The sequence below is a fragment of the Branchiostoma lanceolatum genome, chromosome 18 (genome assembly GCF_035083965.1).
Source record: "Branchiostoma lanceolatum isolate klBraLanc5 chromosome 18, klBraLanc5.hap2, whole genome shotgun sequence".
In the NCBI taxonomy this organism is placed as follows: Eukaryota; Metazoa; Chordata; class Leptocardii; order Amphioxiformes; family Branchiostomatidae; genus Branchiostoma; species Branchiostoma lanceolatum.
The window spans coordinates 4,192,623-4,211,483 of NC_089739.1; the positions used below are offsets into that span (position 1 = coordinate 4,192,623).

The 18,861-nt window shown below is 43.7% G+C and overlaps 3 protein-coding genes across 4 annotated transcripts; 1 reads left to right on the top strand and 2 right to left on the bottom strand.

Moving 5' to 3' along the window:
* The first annotated feature begins 52 nt into the window (after nt 1-52).
* LOC136424620 (SET and MYND domain-containing protein 4-like) lies at nt 53-7,079 on the top strand. Its single transcript, XM_066413237.1, has 7 exons — nt 53-245; nt 1,978-2,654; nt 3,210-3,384; nt 3,648-4,600; nt 5,022-5,137; nt 5,735-5,862; nt 6,300-7,079. The coding sequence occupies exons 1-7, from the start codon at nt 139-141 to the stop codon at nt 6,895-6,897; spliced, it is 2,754 nt and encodes a 917-aa protein (XP_066269334.1). The 5' UTR covers nt 53-138; the 3' UTR covers nt 6,898-7,079.
* LOC136424137 (levansucrase-like) lies at nt 6,254-9,354 on the bottom strand. 2 transcript variants are annotated; one of them, XM_066412596.1, is made up of 3 exons: nt 8,685-9,354; nt 7,961-8,085; nt 6,254-7,520 (listed from the first exon to the last, which is right to left on the bottom strand). In XM_066412596.1, exons 1-2 carry the CDS (start codon nt 9,277-9,279, stop codon nt 7,961-7,963), a joined length of 720 nt encoding a protein of 239 aa, XP_066268693.1. In that variant the 5' UTR covers nt 9,280-9,354; the 3' UTR covers nt 6,254-7,520. The 2 variants fall into 2 exon arrangements, with proteins under 2 accessions (XP_066268693.1, XP_066268692.1); XM_066412595.1 differs by having other exon boundaries at nt 6,254-8,085; nt 8,685-9,353.
* A 17-nt stretch (nt 9,355-9,371) lies between these two features.
* Nucleotides 9,372-18,188, bottom strand: LOC136424621 (golgin subfamily A member 6-like protein 2). Its single transcript, XM_066413238.1, has 11 exons — nt 17,986-18,188; nt 16,723-16,827; nt 15,618-15,692; nt 15,202-15,291; nt 14,218-14,322; nt 13,403-13,477; nt 12,719-12,814; nt 11,932-12,048; nt 11,058-11,186; nt 9,484-10,673; nt 9,372-9,446 (listed from the first exon to the last, which is right to left on the bottom strand). The coding sequence occupies exons 1-11, from the start codon at nt 18,080-18,082 to the stop codon at nt 9,372-9,374; spliced, it is 2,154 nt and encodes a 717-aa protein (XP_066269335.1). The 5' UTR covers nt 18,083-18,188.
* Between the last annotated feature and the right edge of the window lie 673 nt (nt 18,189-18,861).

An 18,861-nucleotide genomic window follows, 5' to 3' on the forward strand; every position in this document is an offset into this window, starting at 1 on the left:
AATATTCTTGTATCACAGTTTTTCTAATGGTATAGTCTTTCTTTTCCAAAGGTCGAAGGTTAGATTAGGAATCGTGCGCGGGAATCAATGAGAAGGATGGAAGGTTTTTAAATCCTAATATCTGTCACATTTCAGACCATGGCGACATCAGAACGCTGGAAATTATTCCAGCAGTCTTGTAGGAAAGAGCTGGGGCGCCGTCTGCCTGAGTTTAGCGGTCTGAAGAGCAATGAAGAACGTGCAAAGTAAGGGGTGTGTCTGGTTGGGATTTTGGAGAAAATAATTTATAGCACATGTCAAAATTTGACATATTATGTGTGTGTTTGTCTCTATGTGTGTGTATGTGTAAGTGTGTATATATGTGTGTGTGTATATATATATATATATATGTGTGTGTGTGTCTATAGGGGTGAAGTCTGCCATCTCTGATTCCGTCTGTGGGGGTGGAAGCATTACAGAGCAGTATAGCCATATACGATATAGTTATCAAAAGGGGTGAAGTCTGCCATCCCTGCCTTTTGCTCTAATATCCGATTTCCCATATAATGATATACACCACATGAGGCATTGTGTGAAGGAGTGAAATCTGCCATCTCTGATTGCCTTAGTGAAATATTCAGACAATAGATAAAGTGACTCTATAGTTTGTAGACATTATAGTAGTGGACCTAGACTCTACCAGTCTCCCCCGGTCGCTGGGAAAATAGAAGAAATTGGCCCAATAGAGTCAAATGTTTGAAGGGAGTCGGCTACGGAGAGAGGGTCAAATTGGCAACCGAGGAGACTGTCTAAACTCGGCGAGTTCTTTGATCGGCACTAATCACTATCTAATAGGTGCCAAGTAGCTAAATGATCCTTTTATTGCTCTGCAGGCAGACTGTGACAGAACAGACAAGCCCAGGACAATTGTAACAGGAAGTGCCTTGTCCGTCATCAGAATTCGTTTTGCCCATCAAAACAATACTTGCTCTAACCAAGGCTCTAACACGTTGGGATGGCCAAAAAAAGGACAAAACTCATCGATATTTGTTACAATAGTCGTACCTTGAAGAACTTGTTACATGTTTGCTAACCTTCGCTGATCGACAAGGCAGAATACGAGCTGTACTGTTTCAAAATGGCACCCAAGCCGCAAGCCCAAACTGCACGCCCAAACCGCTAGTCTCTACCAGACTAACGGAGAACATTTGCCGGGGGACTTTGGCCGTCTCCGTAGGTGACTCCCTTCATACAATTGACTCTATTTTGGTCAATTTCTACTATTTTCCCAGCTACCCGCGGAGGCTGGTAGAGCCCAAGCCGCACCGTCCCAAGCCGCACGCCCAAGCCGTGATCAGCGGCAGACGATGTTTCTACTATTAACTTTAGGTTTTAACGTGAATTTAAGAAGATTTTTAGACGTTTTAGTGGGTTTATAAGGGCCAAAACATCACTTAGAATAGTTAGTCTGCCGGGAGTAGCTGAAAAAGCTGCAGTCTGCTGGTCGTGCCCTAATTGATTTATGGCCTAAATGATCGCAACTCCAAAGCTACTGCCTTTGTTCAGGAAATGAGCGGATTATTTTTATTGCCTTTATTCTCGCCGAGTTTAGACAGTCTCCTCGGTTGCCAATTTGACCCTCTCTCCGTAGCCGACTCCCTTCAAACATTTGACTCTATTTGGCCAATTTCTACTATTTTCCCAGCGACCGGGGGAGACTGGTAGAGTCTAACCTCTGACCTCCGCTCGTGTTACCGTCATTATTGCGACATCCGCCATTCTGAATGGCAGGGCACGCTCCCGCTCAACGTTACCACCATCCCGCCCTTGCTGCAATTTCGTTTTTTTTCTCTTCTTGTAATGTATATGTGTACGTACATGTAAGTGTAATTAGACCATTATATAAGGTCTGCAATGCAAAACATACATACATACAATAGAGTATCAAGCTCCAGGATTCAACTTAAACTTTTTTTTTTTCATCCCCGTTTTCCATAGATTCTGTCTCCAACTGGACTGCTGGGAAGGCGAAACGCTGTCCCAACTGATAAAGAAGCTACAGAGTCTTAAAGGAAAGGTGGGCAAGTCTACCGACAGGGCCAACCACCTCAGAGACAAAGGCAACACGGCTTACAAGGCACAACAATTCCAAGAGGCATTCACTCTCTATACAAACAGTATCTCTTATAGTCCTGAAGCACACAGTAGTGATGGCAATGGGACTGAATGTTTAAGCCTCGCACTTGCTAATAGATCAGCAGTTTTGTTTCAATTACAAGAATACAAACTGTGCTTGGTGGATATTCTTGCATCCATAGATGCCGGTTATCCAGAAAATTTGCAGTACAAGCTTCTGCATAGGAAAGTGTTAGTGCTTTTCAAACTGGGCCGAATAGAGGATGCAAAGAAAGAAGTTAAGGATGCTTTAGAAGCAATTGAAAGAGCAGATATTCCAGAGAATAGGAAGGAAGTGATGAGGAGAGAACTGAAGTCGGCAGGAAGGAATATCTCAAAGCAGGAAGAAGGGAAAGAAGGAGGCATAGAAGAAGAGGTGAACGTACCCAAGCTGCAGTATGGAGAGAGTCAGCAGGTGGCGCATGCCTCAGTTGGTGTTGACATGAGACAAGAGACTGACAAAGGGAGGATGTTGGTGGCACAGCGGGATTTCGAACCTGGTAAGTATATTAGAAGAAAAATATATCAGTTACATGATTTACGCTTGTGGAAAAAGATTTAACTTTATTCTGGCACAAAAGATAGAAATGGACTCTCAGAATTTTTGACCAGTCCAATGGATGGGCTTCTTCACAATTAATGAGGGCTCGATAGACAGATCATGACTGTATGTCCATCACAATTACTAAATTGGCAGCTCAACCGATGCCGTTAGCAGTTTGACAAAGGAGAAAGTGCCTACATGTTTGTCAAAAATTTACTGTTTTATGCTTTTATTTATGTTGTAATTCGCATTTCTACATTGTGACAAAGGTGGATGGGACTATGGGATCAGTCTAGATCTATTGCTCGTTCTTTATCAGTGGAAAGTAGATGTATCCCCTAATGTTGAACTTTCAGGGTGAGCTAGAAAGCTTCTTCATTCTTTTTCTGTCAAATGAGATTTGTTACTGAGTCTCCAGAGGATGTAATCTTTTGGCCTATTGAACGAATTGCATATGGTATAAAGTATTAAAGTGGATATTAAGATTGTCTCTTTTTCACTTCTACTATAGGGTCGGTGTTGATTGTTGAGCAGCCATATGCAGCAGTGTTACTCCAGAAGCACCACCCCACCCACTGTCATACCTGTGTCACACCGGTCCTGGTGCCACACCCGTGTAGGGGCTGCCAGTATGTCCAGTACTGCTCCAGAACATGTGAGGAACAGGCATGGGGGGACTATCACAGGTAAGGCCACACCTGAACTACATGTACATGTATGCAGGTGCCACACCTATATTCCACCTGTCCAGGTGTCACACCTGTTAAGAGACTAGTTTGTACAATATAGCATTTCAGTGTTATTAACTCCACATTTATTTACATCCCAAGTGCATATAGACTGGTACATGTTAGGTGCAGGTAGACATGAGAAATACTGTGTACAATTTTGTATTCACAAACCCTGCATATTGGTATTGTAAGTCCTAATTCTGTATCACTTCTTCCAGCCATGAGTGTGAACACTGGCACCTGCTCCAGATGGTAGACACCTTCGGACAGCTCAGTCTCCGTCTGCTGCTGACTGCAGCTGAAAGAGGACAGAACCCCCCCTCTGCAGGAGTGGAATCTCCCACCATAGCAGACAAACCCCCCTCTGGAGGCATGGAATCACCTACCACAGCAGACAAACCCCTCTCTGTAGGAATGGAATCTCCCACCACAGCAGACAAACCCCTCTCTGCAGGAATGGAATCTTCCCCCACAGAGGACGAACCCCCCTCTGCAAGCATGGAATCTCCCACCACAGCAGACAAACCCCCCTCTGCAAGCATGGAATCTCCCACCACAGCAGCCAAACCCATCTCTGTAGGAATGGAATCTCCCACCACAGTAGACAAACCTAAAAACTGTGCGGACAACATCAGTCCCACCTCCGAACAAGTCGACACAGTCCGAACAGATTCCGAAAGCACGTTTGAGAAACCTGTCAACTTGTCTGTTAAAACTGAAAGTTGGCCGAACTCTACGCAGGATGTTGAACTCCACAGAGGGGACTACAGTTCAGTCTGCAGCCTGATGCCCCACACGGAACACCACTCCGCGGAGCAACTGCTGACACAGACGATGGTCGCCTGTCTGATGTGCAAATGTCTTGGGCTGGACCTGTGTACAGAGGTCGTGAAGAGAGTTAGGGTGGAGGGGGGAGACTGTAAGGGGACGACAGAGGGGGGAGACTGTGAGGGGACGACAGAGGGGGGAGACTGTGAGGGGACGACAGAGGGGGGAGACTGCGGGGGGAGCCTTGAAGAGGGATCCGGAGTTGGCGAGTTGAGCCTAGAGGGGGGGGAGACTACAGGAGTGGGGGACTGTGTGGCAAGGATGGCAGCACTCCTGTGTCATCATATGCAGCAGCTAAGATGTAATGCACAGGCCATCACTACCTTACAGGAGCAGGACTCAGGTAAGGATAGGCACACTCCATAAGAAAAACTTCTTATATTGATACACAATATAGGCTGTCCTTTGAGTTCTAATATCATGTCATCATATGAAGATTTTTCAGTTAGGTCTGGTAATGATGAAAATGTATGTGTACTGGCTCTGCGTGCATGTGCTTTCCAAGAGAGGTATATTTTCAAGGGGAGCCTTTTTTTTTTCCTGTGTTTAAGTTGATGTGTTGTACATGTAGCTCTGTTGGTAACAAGGACATTGTATTTGTGATGTAACACTCTTCTGAATCTTTTACATGGTCAATACATACATGTACTTTTACATTCACCTGCAAAGTGGAGTTATACTGGCTATATACATGTAGATACAGATACAAAGATGTTGATTGTTTGTTTGCTTGTTGTAACATTTATGAATTTTTCCTGTCCCAGTCTCTTTACTTGAGGACAAGCAGGTTCGCCTGGCCACGGCTGTGTTCCCCACGGAAGCGCTTTTGAACCACTCCTGCAGACCCAATGTGTTTGTCAGCTTCCAGGGGAAGACTCTGGTCAGTTATCTTCCTTTGTTTCTTTCTTTTTTTTTACCATCACAAAGAAGGTAATGTTTTGGGTGTTGTTTGTCTGTGTGTGTGTCTGTGTGTTTGTTGACAGCATAACTCGAGAAGCTGTGGATGGTTTCCTCAATAATATTTGGTAGATGGGTAGGGGTTGGGAAAACAAAGGTCTAGTTTGATAATGGGCCCCCTAGCGGCTTTCTATGATACTGCAGCAGAACTTCTGGCTTAGATATCTCTCATTCAAGACATACCATGGTTGTGGTTTTTTAGTGGTACAATGTAGCTCTTGTGACAGAGTAAGTTGTGTAGCTTTGGCTGGGCCTGATGTTGGATTTTTTTGGGCTTTGAAGTGTTACTGTAAATGCAGAAATGTTTGCAGGGATTTAATGTTGCAGTATGGAGAAAATGGAGTGTTCACAGTGGTGTTGAGTTCGCGTTTAAAACAATAGTAGTGCTACAGTCACAAAATGAAACGGCTCGGTGATTTTAAGTTCACAAAAAAAGAGTTCACGGCAAAAATTAAACCGCAAACATAAAACCACCGCGAGCATTTCTGCATTTACAGTACTCTATTATTCTCCTTTTCAGATTGTCCGTGCTGTGAGTCACATTAAGACAGGGGAAGAGCTGCTGCACTGTTACGGGCCCCATGCCGGCAGGATGGGTCGTACAGAGAGACAGGCAGCCTTACAGGAACAGTACTTCTTCTCATGCAGGTAGGACGGACACAGTTTTCTTTTCCAGGTACAACAAGATTGGCAATGGAAAAAAATACATTGCCATGGCGACGGTTGTTCTTGTGGGTGATGTGTTAATGTATTATGTCTATTGCACTGCAAATTGGTGTTGTTCATACTCGATATCCAAAGAAGATGTCTATGGTAGCATGTATTGTTCTGTTGTGCTTTGTGTGAATGTGTCTGTCTGTCAGGAATTTCCAACGCTAGCAACAGGTTGGAATGTAACTAACATCCAAACATATACCAGAGATTACGAATGCCTGTGGACAAATTTCTAGAATTCTTACAAACCCCACACAATACTATACCATTAGGTGGCTTACAATATTATGCAATACAAACAACAACAACAAAAAACGAAACACTCTAATGTCTTGGAAGTTTTATTTCAAGTCATGCCATTCTACTTACAGATGTGATGCTTGCCAAGAAGAAGACAACCCCGACACTGTAGACATGTTCTCTGCCTACAAGTGTCCTACTTGTAGCAATGCTGCCAGACTACAGGACAACAAGCATGTTTGTACATCACTCAACTGTAACCCTCAAGAAGATACAAATGACATTAAGATAACATCTAAGAAAATACAGGATCTCTTTGTCAAGTCTTCTGCTCTTTTGGATGAAGGTCAAGTTCAAGAAGCCGTCTCCGGACTGAAACAATGCCTCGTACTTCAGTGGAAAATTCTTCACCCAAGCAATAAAGACATAGCGCGTACTCATGATGCATTAGCAAGGTGTTACGCGACAAGCGGGGACTGTAAGAAAAGCGTGGAACACTTGAAGAAAAGTCTGTCCGCTGTAGAGCTTCAGTTTGGTGCCTGCAGTGTAGAGCTGGCACACGAGCTGCACAAGCTAGCTCAGTTGCAGTTTAACGGGCAGCAAGTGGCTGAATGCTTGGACACCATAGAAAGGGCCCTGACCATATTTGGATGCCACTATGGAGACCATCATCCAAAGTCAAAAGAACTGAGAGCAATGAAAGATTGCTTGATAGATGTGCTTGCCTAAATATACAGTCAAACCTGGCAGAGGCAACCACTTGCAGTCACAATGGAAAACATTGAAACAGTTCCATCCTATTTTACGTAGTTAAGGACCTCTGCTAAGCAACTAAAGATACAACAAACTTGTCACTTTATTGTAAGATTGTGGAATAATGGAGATTAAAACCATTATGATTTGTCTTGAAATTTTTTGAACTGGAATACTTGTAGGATCAGCCAGCAGCTAAAGCGGTTTCTAACTGGACTGTGAAATTGTGATTTTTTTTAATTTCCCAAAAATTCACAATTGGCAAAATGGCCCAAACTGTAAACATCCTTTTATTGCAGCAAATTTGTTGATGAATTTTTAGTAACTTTACATTGGTTTTTGATTAAAATGGCAACACTGCAATTTCCAATTAAGCTATTTAGTAATCTTAAGTAACATTCCAGGTGCAGCCATTTTGTTTGTCTCCTCTGGACTTCATATGCAAATGCATCGCACGTCAATGTGACCACAAGAGAAAAGTGGCCCAAATTCGCAAAGTTGGTGCAATTTCCTAGCGCAATTTGGCGCAGTCCAGTAAAATACCCGGTTAAGAGTATGGTAACGTGCATCGTTGTTTGTGTCACTGTTGACACCACTACCTGGAGCTGTGTACCGGTACACCAATACAGTACCGGGTACAATAAATTAGGTACAGGTCCAAAATACCTGAACCCTGGTGGACCGGTACTGGACCGGTACTAATCAGGTAAAGCCTGACTCGGGATGGCCACTTTGACAGATAAAATTACTATGAAACTACTGTGGCAGTGCACTAAAGCCACATTTATACTATACTCCAGCACATAAAACGCATTTGCAAGGCTGGAGTCAAATTTTCATCTGTGTTTTTCATAAAAATAATACCTAGCACAATCAAATATTATGTTGTTACCAGTTCAAGCATGCTTTTGTCCCTATTGAAAATCTTGCATTTTCTGAACAAGTAGTTTAGGTACAGGTTCAGGTCCGGACCTGTACCTAAACCCGTGTACCTGTACCTGTTCCTAAAATTTGTTTAGGTACACAGCTCTACCACTACCTAAAGAAACCATGGGTTTACGGTCGTTCCATAGTCCCCATTGCTGTACTCATCATCATCATCCAAGTTGGCCCAGTCATAGAGGTCATTCTCGTTACCTTGGTTACCCGCCTGGTCCCCAGTACCTGCAGGGAGAAGGATGAAATCATGTTACATTCATGGCATGAGACAAAAATCCTGGTTCTTCTATGGCAGATGAGTCTATCTGTTCAATATCTAACAATTATTTAGCTCGGATTCATCATCAATATTTGAGTTTCATGACATCATACCTTCGCCAAGTAATATTGACTCATTTCAATACAACTGATGTGCAAGGAAGTCTCTAATAGCGTAGATTATGTAGATTTGTCATGTGTCTCTTTCCAAGCCACATATGTTGCAAAAATGTAGCATTTCTTTATTAATCATGCAAATGATGAAAAAATTGACATATATAATCTATCTCTCTAAATCTACATGTGCCATGAATATACCATCATGTACCACACATAAGTCACCAGTACTGTGCAGTTTTCTCGTCAATACATCATTTTCATCATTTTCATCATTCATATCCATTGATGTTCTTCTCGAACCAAGTTTCATATGTACTGAGAATGAAGTTCCTGTCATGGCAAACACACCAACACACCAACACACATACACGATCACGAATGCTACCGAAAACATAACCTTCTTGGCAAGGGTAAAAATGACTCGTCTGAGACGACTACTGTCTTACCTATTGTGACGTTTGCTGCTGAGACACTGTCATCTTCGACCCTATTGCCTGTTGTAGCGTTAGCTGGTACTGTGGCTGCGGTTGTTAGGTTTGTACCACCGTTCTGGCTGTTTCCTATGTCCACAGATGGCGACTCTGTTGAGCTGCTGTTGTTGCTGACTGGCAGAAGAACTGTCGATGTATCGTCATTGACAGCTGTAGGTACATTAGCAGGGAATTCATCTGTAGAACCGCTGATGTTCACTGTACTTTGGTTGTTCACATTCGAAACTGCGATTGGTGTGGGGACTTGATCAACTTCTGACACACCATCAGTAGCTTGATCTGCTCCTCCTGACACAGCATCAGCGACCTGTTCTCCTGGTGGCACACCATCAGTAGCTTGATCTGCTCCTATTGTGACGTTTGCTGCTGAGACACTGTCTTCTTCGACCCTATTGCCTGTTGTAGCGTTAGCTGGTACTGTGACTGCGGTTGTTAGGTTTGTACCACCGTTCTGGCTGTTTCCCATGTCCACAGATGGCGACTCTGTTGAGCTGCTGTTGTTGCCGACTGGCGGAGGAGCTGCAGCTGTATCATCGTCATCGACAGCCATAGGTACATTAGCAGGGAACTCATCTGTAGAATCGCTGGTGTTAATTGTACTTTGGTTCGCATTCGGAACTGCAGCTGGTGCGGAAACTTGATCTACTCCTCTTGGCTCACCGTCAGCGACTTGATCTGCTCCTCCTGGCACATCATCAGTGGCTTGTTCTTTTCCTCCTGGCACACCATAAGTGGCTTCTTCTACTCCTAGCACACCATCAGTGGTTTGTTCTTCTCCTCCTAGCACACCATCAGTGGCTTGATCCGCTCCTCCTGACACATCATCAGCGGCTTGTTCTGTTCCTTCTGACACATCGTCAGCGACCTGTTCTCCTGGTGGCACACCATCTGTAGCTTGATCTGCTCCTCCTGACACATCATCAGCGACTTGTTCTCCTGGTGGCACACCATCAGTAGCTTGATCTGCTCCTGATGACACATCATCAGCGACTTGTTCTCCTCCTGCCGCACCATCAGCAGCTTGTTCTGCTTCTCCTGACACATCATCAGCGACCTGTTCTCCTGTTGGCACACCATCAGTAGCTTGATCTGCTCCTGGTGGCACATCATCAGCGACTTGCTCTCCTGGTGGCACACCATCAGTAGCTTGATCTGCTCCTCCTGACACATCATCAGTGACCTGTTCTGGTGGCACACCATCAGTAGCTTGATCTGCTCCTCCTGACACACCATCAGTAGCTTGATCTTCTCCTGACACATCATCAGCGACCTGTTCTCCTGGTGGCACACCATCAGTAGCTTGATCAGCTCCTCCTGACACATCATCAGCGACCTGTTCTCCTAGTGGCACACCATCAGCAGCTTGTTCTGCTTCTCCTGACACATCATCAGCGACCTGTTCTCCTGTTGGCACACCATCAGTAGCTTGATCTGCTCCTGGTGGCACATCATCAGCGACCTGTTCTCCTGGTGGCACACCATCAGTAGCTTGATCAGCTCCTCCTGACACATCATCAGCGACTTGTTCTCCTCCTGCCGCACCATCAGCAGCTTGTTCTGCTTCTCCTGACACATCATCAGCGACCTGTTCTCCTGTTGGCACACCATCAGTAGCTTGATCTGCTCCTGGTGGCACATCATCAGCGACTTGCTCTCCTGGTGGCACACCATGAGTAGCTTGATCTGCTCCTCCTGACACATCATCAGTGACCTGTTCTCCTGGTGGCACGCCATCAGTAGCTTGATCTGCTCCTGGTGCCACAGCATCAGCGGCTTGTTCATCTCCTGTCTCCACATCAGCGCCTTTATCTGCTCCTTGCTCCCCAGCACCCGTGTTTCCGTCGACATCCCCGTTTTCTTTGCCTATTTCTTTTTCTCCTCCCCATCCGTCTGTGACCTCTTCCCCGGCGTCTTCGTAGTCGTAGTCGTAGTCGTCATCATCATCTATTGGAAATAGACACATTTCAAAAATTCTTATTCAAGCATGATACCAAAAATACATTTGCGGTCTGAAAATGCCCCCAAAATGCCATAACATCAATTCTTGGCAGAATTTCAGGTGTCCTCATACCTATACTTGTTCAGTATACATTCAAATACATGTGTGCCAAATTTGGTGCTTTTAGACAAATTTTCACAATTTTACAGCTTTACCACTGGACTACATAGGCTATTTCTCCCAATTACAGTATTCAAACATAACGCAATAATTTTGTTGAGGATGACAATTTTCGGATCACAGTAGCTCTCATAATACCAGATATTGTGAAAAGCCTTTCTCACTCTGCAGTCTTTAAATTCAGACTTTAAGCCTTTCAAAAGATTTACCCCAAAAAGAGTCCTCGTCGTCGGATACGTTGACACCTAGTTTCCTGAAGAATTGGTTCGTCTTTTGGTATTCATCTTCCTCCTCGTCATCTATAGCTTCCTCTGCTGCCTCGTCAGGCCATGGATCCTCTGTACAACAAAGCACACAACATTATCCATCATACGTTAGTCGTTGTGTTGAGCCACTTAGCCATAAAGAAGTTTACGTGTGGAATACAACACGGTTTATTACGTATCGAAGGCCGTCGGACGATCCGACCCGCGGGAGGGCTGGGACCGAGGGTCATACGGAATACACCGTGTTGTATTTTATTTATGTCATACCCACCCGAGAAAACATTTTATAAATGCGAAATGCACCAGAAGATGAGAAAATATGGTGTCCCCGAACGAAAACTTGTAGCAACATATATTCCAACGTACAAATCTGGTATTTGAATTTTTGACAGAGGCGTAACCGGCGCACGCGGAGCACCTTCGAATGATTCTGCAGAAGCCCGTGTAATAAAGTAGAAGCCCGTGTGATAACCCAAAATATCAACCGGTCCGGAACACCTGTATAGATTGTTATCACCGCCCAGGTATGACATAAGAAATATAACGTTACTATTGCATGATTGATAACATAACGTTCGTTCGCTTTTATCCGCGGGGTATTTCCATTTAGCATATATCCCTAAATACCCCGTTTTTTAAAACATGGGATATAGGTACCCATCGGATAAAGGCGAGCATACGTTTGCTATCCAATCATGCAATATATATTAAGTCACTTAATTTAATATTCATATCTTTACTTATGTCATACCTGGGCGGTGATAACATTCGATACGGAGGCAACAATAGCAACACGATATTTGACTTATTTTCCTACCTTCCAGCAAGTATTCTGGAACTTTTGCTCCAAGATTGTGCCAAAACGTTTTCCCTTCTTCTATGTCTTCCTCCTCTGGATCCAGCTGGGTTAAGTTCTTGTCTTGCCATTCGTTATCTGATGTAATAAATATCACGTTAATGAAGGATTGATGACCCGCCCCGGGGTGTATATGGTGTCATAAAGTCCTGGTCGTTTGATACGTGCATACCCGCCGAATGAAATCACCGAATGAGCAAAGAGTCCTTATTGTCGTGTCATAACGTTTTTCCATGGGACCATTGAGTTGTAATATTACATTAGGAAAGTGTACAGCAATGTTTCCGTAAATAGTTTCGTCTGGTTGGTAAGTCACTGAATAAAAAGACTCTTTTTCCACAACCAAGCGATTTGTTTAACCGACGTTTCGGTGACCATCTGTCACCTTCTTATGGCAATTCTGACTGGTTCACATTGCACTGCAGCACAGGTGTCGCTGCTTATAGATGTGTTCCCAAATGCAAAGTCTTTACATATATACACTGTTACAGGGAACGGCATCCATATCGTTTGGGACCTCATTGAGGATGCTGGTCCCTGGAACAGAGTATTTATGTAAAGACTCTGCGTTTGGGAACGCATCTATAAGCAGCGACACCTGTGCTGCAGTTAAATGTGAACCAGTCAGAATTGACTTGAGGAAGGTGACAGATGGTCACCGAAACGTCGGTTGAATAAATCTCTTGGGTGTGTAAAAAGAGTCTTTTTATTCTGCACATCAATGCTGTTAAGTGAAGATAAAGCTTACCAATTTTGCTGTCCACATTGTTCTTGATTTCGTTTATCTCATCTAACAAGATCCTGGCTTGCTCTTCGCCGAACCTGTCGATGAGTAGGGCTCGAACTGTGGATGTAAGGGAAGTCGTACATTTTAATGTATACATTCATGAATATATTATTCCACATGTTCAATATTAGCTATAATCAATTTCTGAAAGATTAGATGCTATAGAGTCAGCTTGGTGATATACAGTAAATGTATCTAAGTTCGCGGTTTTCGGGATGACCTCTTTACCGCGAACTCAAAACCACCGCGAAAAGTTTTGTTCTCTTTTCTGTCCGTCTACCCCTTGTCTACGCGCTATACATGGACGTACTATACATTGTACGGTCCCTTTTATGATGTGTTGGAGGTAACTGTTTTGTTTGTCTGAAGCACCCTTGCCGAGTCTATACTCGTAGGCTAGGTGGTTTCCGACTGGTTGTCCGCTAAAGCGGCAGTGTTTCTATTACTGTAGCAGTATGTTACTACAGCGCTATCGCGAACTCAAAACTACCGCGAACACGCCATTTTCTGCTTACCGCGAAATCATATTACCGTGAGCTTAGATGCATTTAGAGTTTGGTATCTTGAAAGCAGCACGCTCTCGATAGATATGCTTGATTTAACGTTTACACAAATGTAGTACTGTAGAAGGTTTTTTCAACTAACATCGCTGCTGTAGATCTGGCGGCAAGGACATCACATCTGTAGCCAGCTCTTCTATTCCATACTGGGATTTCTCATCTGAAAGTCAAGACAGCATTGCAAATCACCAGCACATTTATTAATGGAAGTCGAAAGTACTAGGGTATGCTGAATGTTTATATACTCATCAATATGTATATAGTTGTTTACATGTGACCTGTGTTTAGCCCAGTGGGGCAAACATGTACAATAAAGGTCTTCTTCGTTAAATCCCCGCACATAGCTTTATTGCTAAAGTGCAACTTCTCGGTGATCAGACCACCACTGTAGCAGCAGAACACAGCGGACTACTACCACTACATCGCTTTATATATATATACCCTTAAATCAGTCAATCAATCAATCAATCAATCAATCAATCAATTAGCCTCTATCTATTTATTCATTTAACTCTATAGATTACTTTACGATATTCACCTATTGGAACAGCATGCCACAGGACTGTTACACGATACAAGACCCTATAGCTATTTCCCCCAGTCATCACCCTCGTTTAAAGAGCACTCCAAGCACTTGATTATCATAAGACAAAATAGCAAGTGACAGTTTGACACGTAGGCCTCCTTTCCTGTTGAATATGGGATTGTTATTCTCAAAGCAGAGGTTTCGATCGGGGGGCTAGTAGTGTCCGGGATTTTGACGCTGCCCTTCTGGCCACTACTAGCCCCCCGATCGAAACCTCTGCTTGGAGACATGGGGTTGTATATTCTCTCTTATTTGCCTATCTAACCCCTCCTTCGAATCAGCGGGGTTCACACTGCTAGTAATGTTCCACTCACCTTCTTCCATGGGGTCCGCTCCGGTCTCTACGTCCTTCACGACCGTTTCAAACGCCTCCGCCTCAGCCTTGTCTACCCATAGTTCCCCTTCCAGGTCCTCGAGCTCTGGATCAAAGAATAGAATATGGGGTCAATATGCTGAAATAATGACCCGTAAATTGAGCCTTCTGATTGGTCAACTGCATCTGACTATATGATAATAGAATGTAGTTTTGAGTTGCATGCATTAAAGTTGTAGGAGAGTTTGGACAGAAACGGGGCATATGATAAGAAGGTCACAATGAATTAGGCATGTGTTTATATAGACACAGTTTGCTGAAACTAGCACAGGGGCGCACCCGGGGGAGCTACGACCTCAAGTTTTACACCATCCACGCAAGAACCGATACATATAAATACTCCTTCTTTCCCCGTTCTATCCCCAGTGGAACACCCTGCCTGGCACGGTTGCGACGGCTCCCACAGTTGAGCCCGCCTTAGCCCGGGACCTCAACCCCCCCCCCCCCTACTTTGCCCCTGAAGGGGCTATTTGGGGGTACCGAAATGTAGATGTAGATGTACATGTGATAAGAAGGGCACATGGGGCATGTGATAAGAAGGACATAATCTTTCCCGACAATCTCTGCTTGGAGAGTAGCAGGAAGACGGTGTCCGGGATGATTTGACGGAGTCCAGGAATCTCAATGGAAAGCAATGTAATGAAGACTACTCTCTAAGTAGAAGTTCGTCTCTGGCTTTTTTTGACGTGTTTTAGGCATTTTTGTCGGGCTTTCTATTTTGTCCTGTTTTCTTTATGGCTTAACGACATTTAAAAAAAAACGGGACAAAATAGACAGTCCGACGAAAACGCCCCAAAACACGTCAAAAACCAGACGGAGACGAACTTGGAGAGTAATGAAGAAAGCTTGCTTGGATTGCAAATTGTTTCTAACCGTGACACAAAACGTTATAAGCAAGTTTTAAGCGCTATAAAGTAGATTCTACCTGCTTGTTCATTCATGTAGATTCGATATGCTTCATCGAAGATCTTTTGCGTTGCCTCCTCACCAATTCTTGTTATAAACATGGTTTTTACTGAAAAATATATTCATAATGGAATGTTTTTCAACAAAGATATTCAATTTACAATTTACATAATCAAGCCGCGGTCACTTACAATATTCTATTCAAATTCAAGACAAACGCTCAAAGAGAAAGACGCCTACGTTTTAGAAACATAGCGAAGATGTGGCGTCCTTCACAGAATTGCCCAGTAAGGCTATTTTGTCTATTATATGGACGACATCCGCGCGCGCATCAAGTTTCCTCCGTTTCCAAGCAATAAAAACGCTTTTGAACTTAATGTAAATCGTACAAATGGCACTTTCTACCGTTCTACAGTGATGGGAAAGACTATTTACCTCTATCCAGCTCCTCGTCGCTGAGAACCTTGAACTTCTCTAGGACTTGCATCACGTGCACACGGAACGGAACGTCTGTGGAAATGAATTCATTCAGAGTTATGCTGGTAACATGTTCACAAACAAACAAACGAACAAACAAACTGGAAAAAAAATTTAAACACAAGCACACAGACACACAGCATACGAGAATATAACCTTCTTATGATTAGGTCCCAATTGCGCCGGTGCCCCCCGGTGGACTGTTGGATACCGTGGAGGTACCTCGCGGTGTTCTCATGATTAGCTTTGATACGCCGTCTATTTCTTATCGGGTCCCAGGTTGATTTTAACTCCAATTAAAAAAATCCTGGGGCCCGGTCGTGCCCCAAAATAGGGGCAGGGTGTCCCACGGGGCCAAGTAGAGGCCATGCCCGAAAGTGCCCAAAAAACAGCACGTAAACTGTTTGGCGGGCCCCCTTTTCCAATTGTGTCCATGTGATGATTTGGTTTATCATTCAAATGTAAAATTTACACCATGAACATATACAGTCTCGCAGCCAACAAATGTATATCATACATATATATATATAGTTAAAGTTAGCTGAATTGCACTGCGTCTTACATACAAATGTCGACAATCAGACTCCATGGAGCCAATACACTAGGACGGTTACACATTCATTTTAAAATTATCTGTTATTACCGAGATATCATTAAAATAATTGCACATATCATTGTTATCTAAATTTGTAATTAAACTAAAAATCTTTACATATTTGTGACTACACAAACATCTGATATGATTTTTGGCTATCACTTGAGCTCAAAGTTATGGCAGATCAGATCAGACGGGACGTGTGGACAAATGTTGAAATGAATGAAAGCCACATTGTTCGGATATTAATCAAGTATTGTTCAAGTTGGGTAGAGCTATGATCAGTCTGTTTTTGTGTTGAGCAGTGATACCATATAGGAATGGGGCTTTTTTTTGTATCGTTCTGTTCTCGTTTTGGTGGTGACCAACTGGTTGCTCGATCGAGTTTCTCGGGCACTTACATCACCACGGCGGGGGGGGGGGGGGCAACCATGGCATTACTGTGACGAAGCCAATAAAGAGACCTACTGTCATTTTCGTGGTCCGTCTTCCCCTCCTCGTCGCTGATGAGTTCTTCGAAAACCTGCTCGTCTTCGTCACTGAGATTGTAGTCGTCTTTCAATGTGTGCATCACTGCAGGAAATCATGAAACAATTGATCGTCAAAATTGATAAACAAACTAGTGCTGCTGATGCTCAACAGGCGTACAGAGTGGATAGCATGTAGCCTCTACCAGGCTCCGCGGATCGCTGGGAAAATAGTAGAAATCGGCCAAATTGAGTGAATAGTATGCCACCAGGGATAGTCCGCTATACAGTGAAGCTCACTATATAGCGGAGTACCCCTGGCATACTATTCACTCTATTTGGCCGATTTCTACTATTTACCCAGCGATCGCGCGGAGCCTGGTAGAGGCTAGATGGCATGATGTTAATCATGCTTCACATTGTAAAGGTAAAGGTAGTCCCATGTGCAGTTTTGAGACCATAGGGGCAGTGGGTTGTCAGTTGTTAACCCACTGTGTCTAGAACACGGTATTGGAAAGGGGAGCCCATCCCTCTCCTTCCTTCGCCTTTTACCTCCCCAACCGAAGTCAGGTGCCCATTTTTACACCTGGGTGGTGTGAGGAAAGTTTTGTTAAGTGAGTCATGACTACGTATACAGAATACAATATCACCGGTGCAACAACATCATATACATGATAACACAATCACTGTTGTTGTTTTTGGGTGGATCGACTAGACTACTCTCTTCGCAGCCAGGGGCTGGATTGCGAGGAGCTTACAATCGTATGGGCTGGATCGCAAGGGTCTATAATAACCGCTCTAGTGACCTCAATACGACAGGAATTCAGATCGTCCTTGTAAGGTCAAATGAACTCGTGTCTACGACCACCATGATACGAATCGCCGTGGCAGGAAGTAATCTACGTAACTTTGATAAATCTAACTAACAGTAGTCCATGTTTATCATTACTATCAGCACAGGTACGGACATTCTCTAATCAGCCAGCTTGTTGCCATTTCATTCAATCAATCAATCGCTGACATATCTGATTATGAACTACATAACATGCTACGTGATAGCTCACTAGTAAAAGGACTAACTCTCCAAGCAGAGTTTGGTTGGAAAGATTGTGACCTTCTTCTGTCCGAACTCCCAACCAACCTAGTTTGAGATTGCTACGTGGGGAAGAGGTTGGTTGGTAGTTCGAACAAAAAAATGGGGCATATTATAAAAAGGTCACAATCTTCCCCACCAACATCTGCTTGGAGAGTATTGTTTACTTACGTTGCTGTTCATTTTCCTCCCCCGATTGCGGTACCGGGACGCAGTGAGCACATTGTAGGACACACAGAGCCCAGAAAAATGTCAGCCGAAACTTCATTCTGACTGTCTGTGTTATACTATATGATATACAAGCTTATGTAACAACATTTCAGACTGCAACGTGTCACCTGGCTTCGTCGGAGAGTATGACTAAAGAACTAGTTTTTCAACTCATTGTATTGTAACATGTGACATCATGAGAAGGAAATGCCCGGGGCAACGAACCACTATGTATCTGACCTCATAGTAACCTGACTAAATCGCGCTCCTAGCGGCCCGCACGCCAATTAACCCCCGCCAGTGAGAGATTGTGTAAACTCAGGCTGATGTGGCCTATACCTGCACATTATTGTCTTGTGGACATGACCCATTGGCATTGATGTAAGCTAGAAATGTCACAAAAAAATGAGTCATACCTAACTTGAATGGTAATTTCATTGAAGCAACAGTTGGTCGAAAGATTATTTGATTTATTGCTTTAAACAACATTTGCGCTACCAACTTACTGGGCGTCTAGATCTGGGAAGAGCGGCGAAGGCTGACATGGACCGATCTGGTACAAATAAAGGATTGAATGATTCATTCATTCATATCATTAACTTACCGCGCACTTGCGTGTGTGTTCGTGTGTGTGTGTGTGTGTGTTTGTATATATATATATGTATATATAATTATTGGCTGCAAAGTGCTTTGAGATCGATAGGGGGAGCTGGTAAACTGTGACAGACATGTAGGTTGTCTCCCTGATATCAAGTTCATAACTCATTAAACATTATTCCACCTGAATTGTAGTGAATTTGCCCATTATTACAATGCTTACCCAAGCTTTATCAAGTG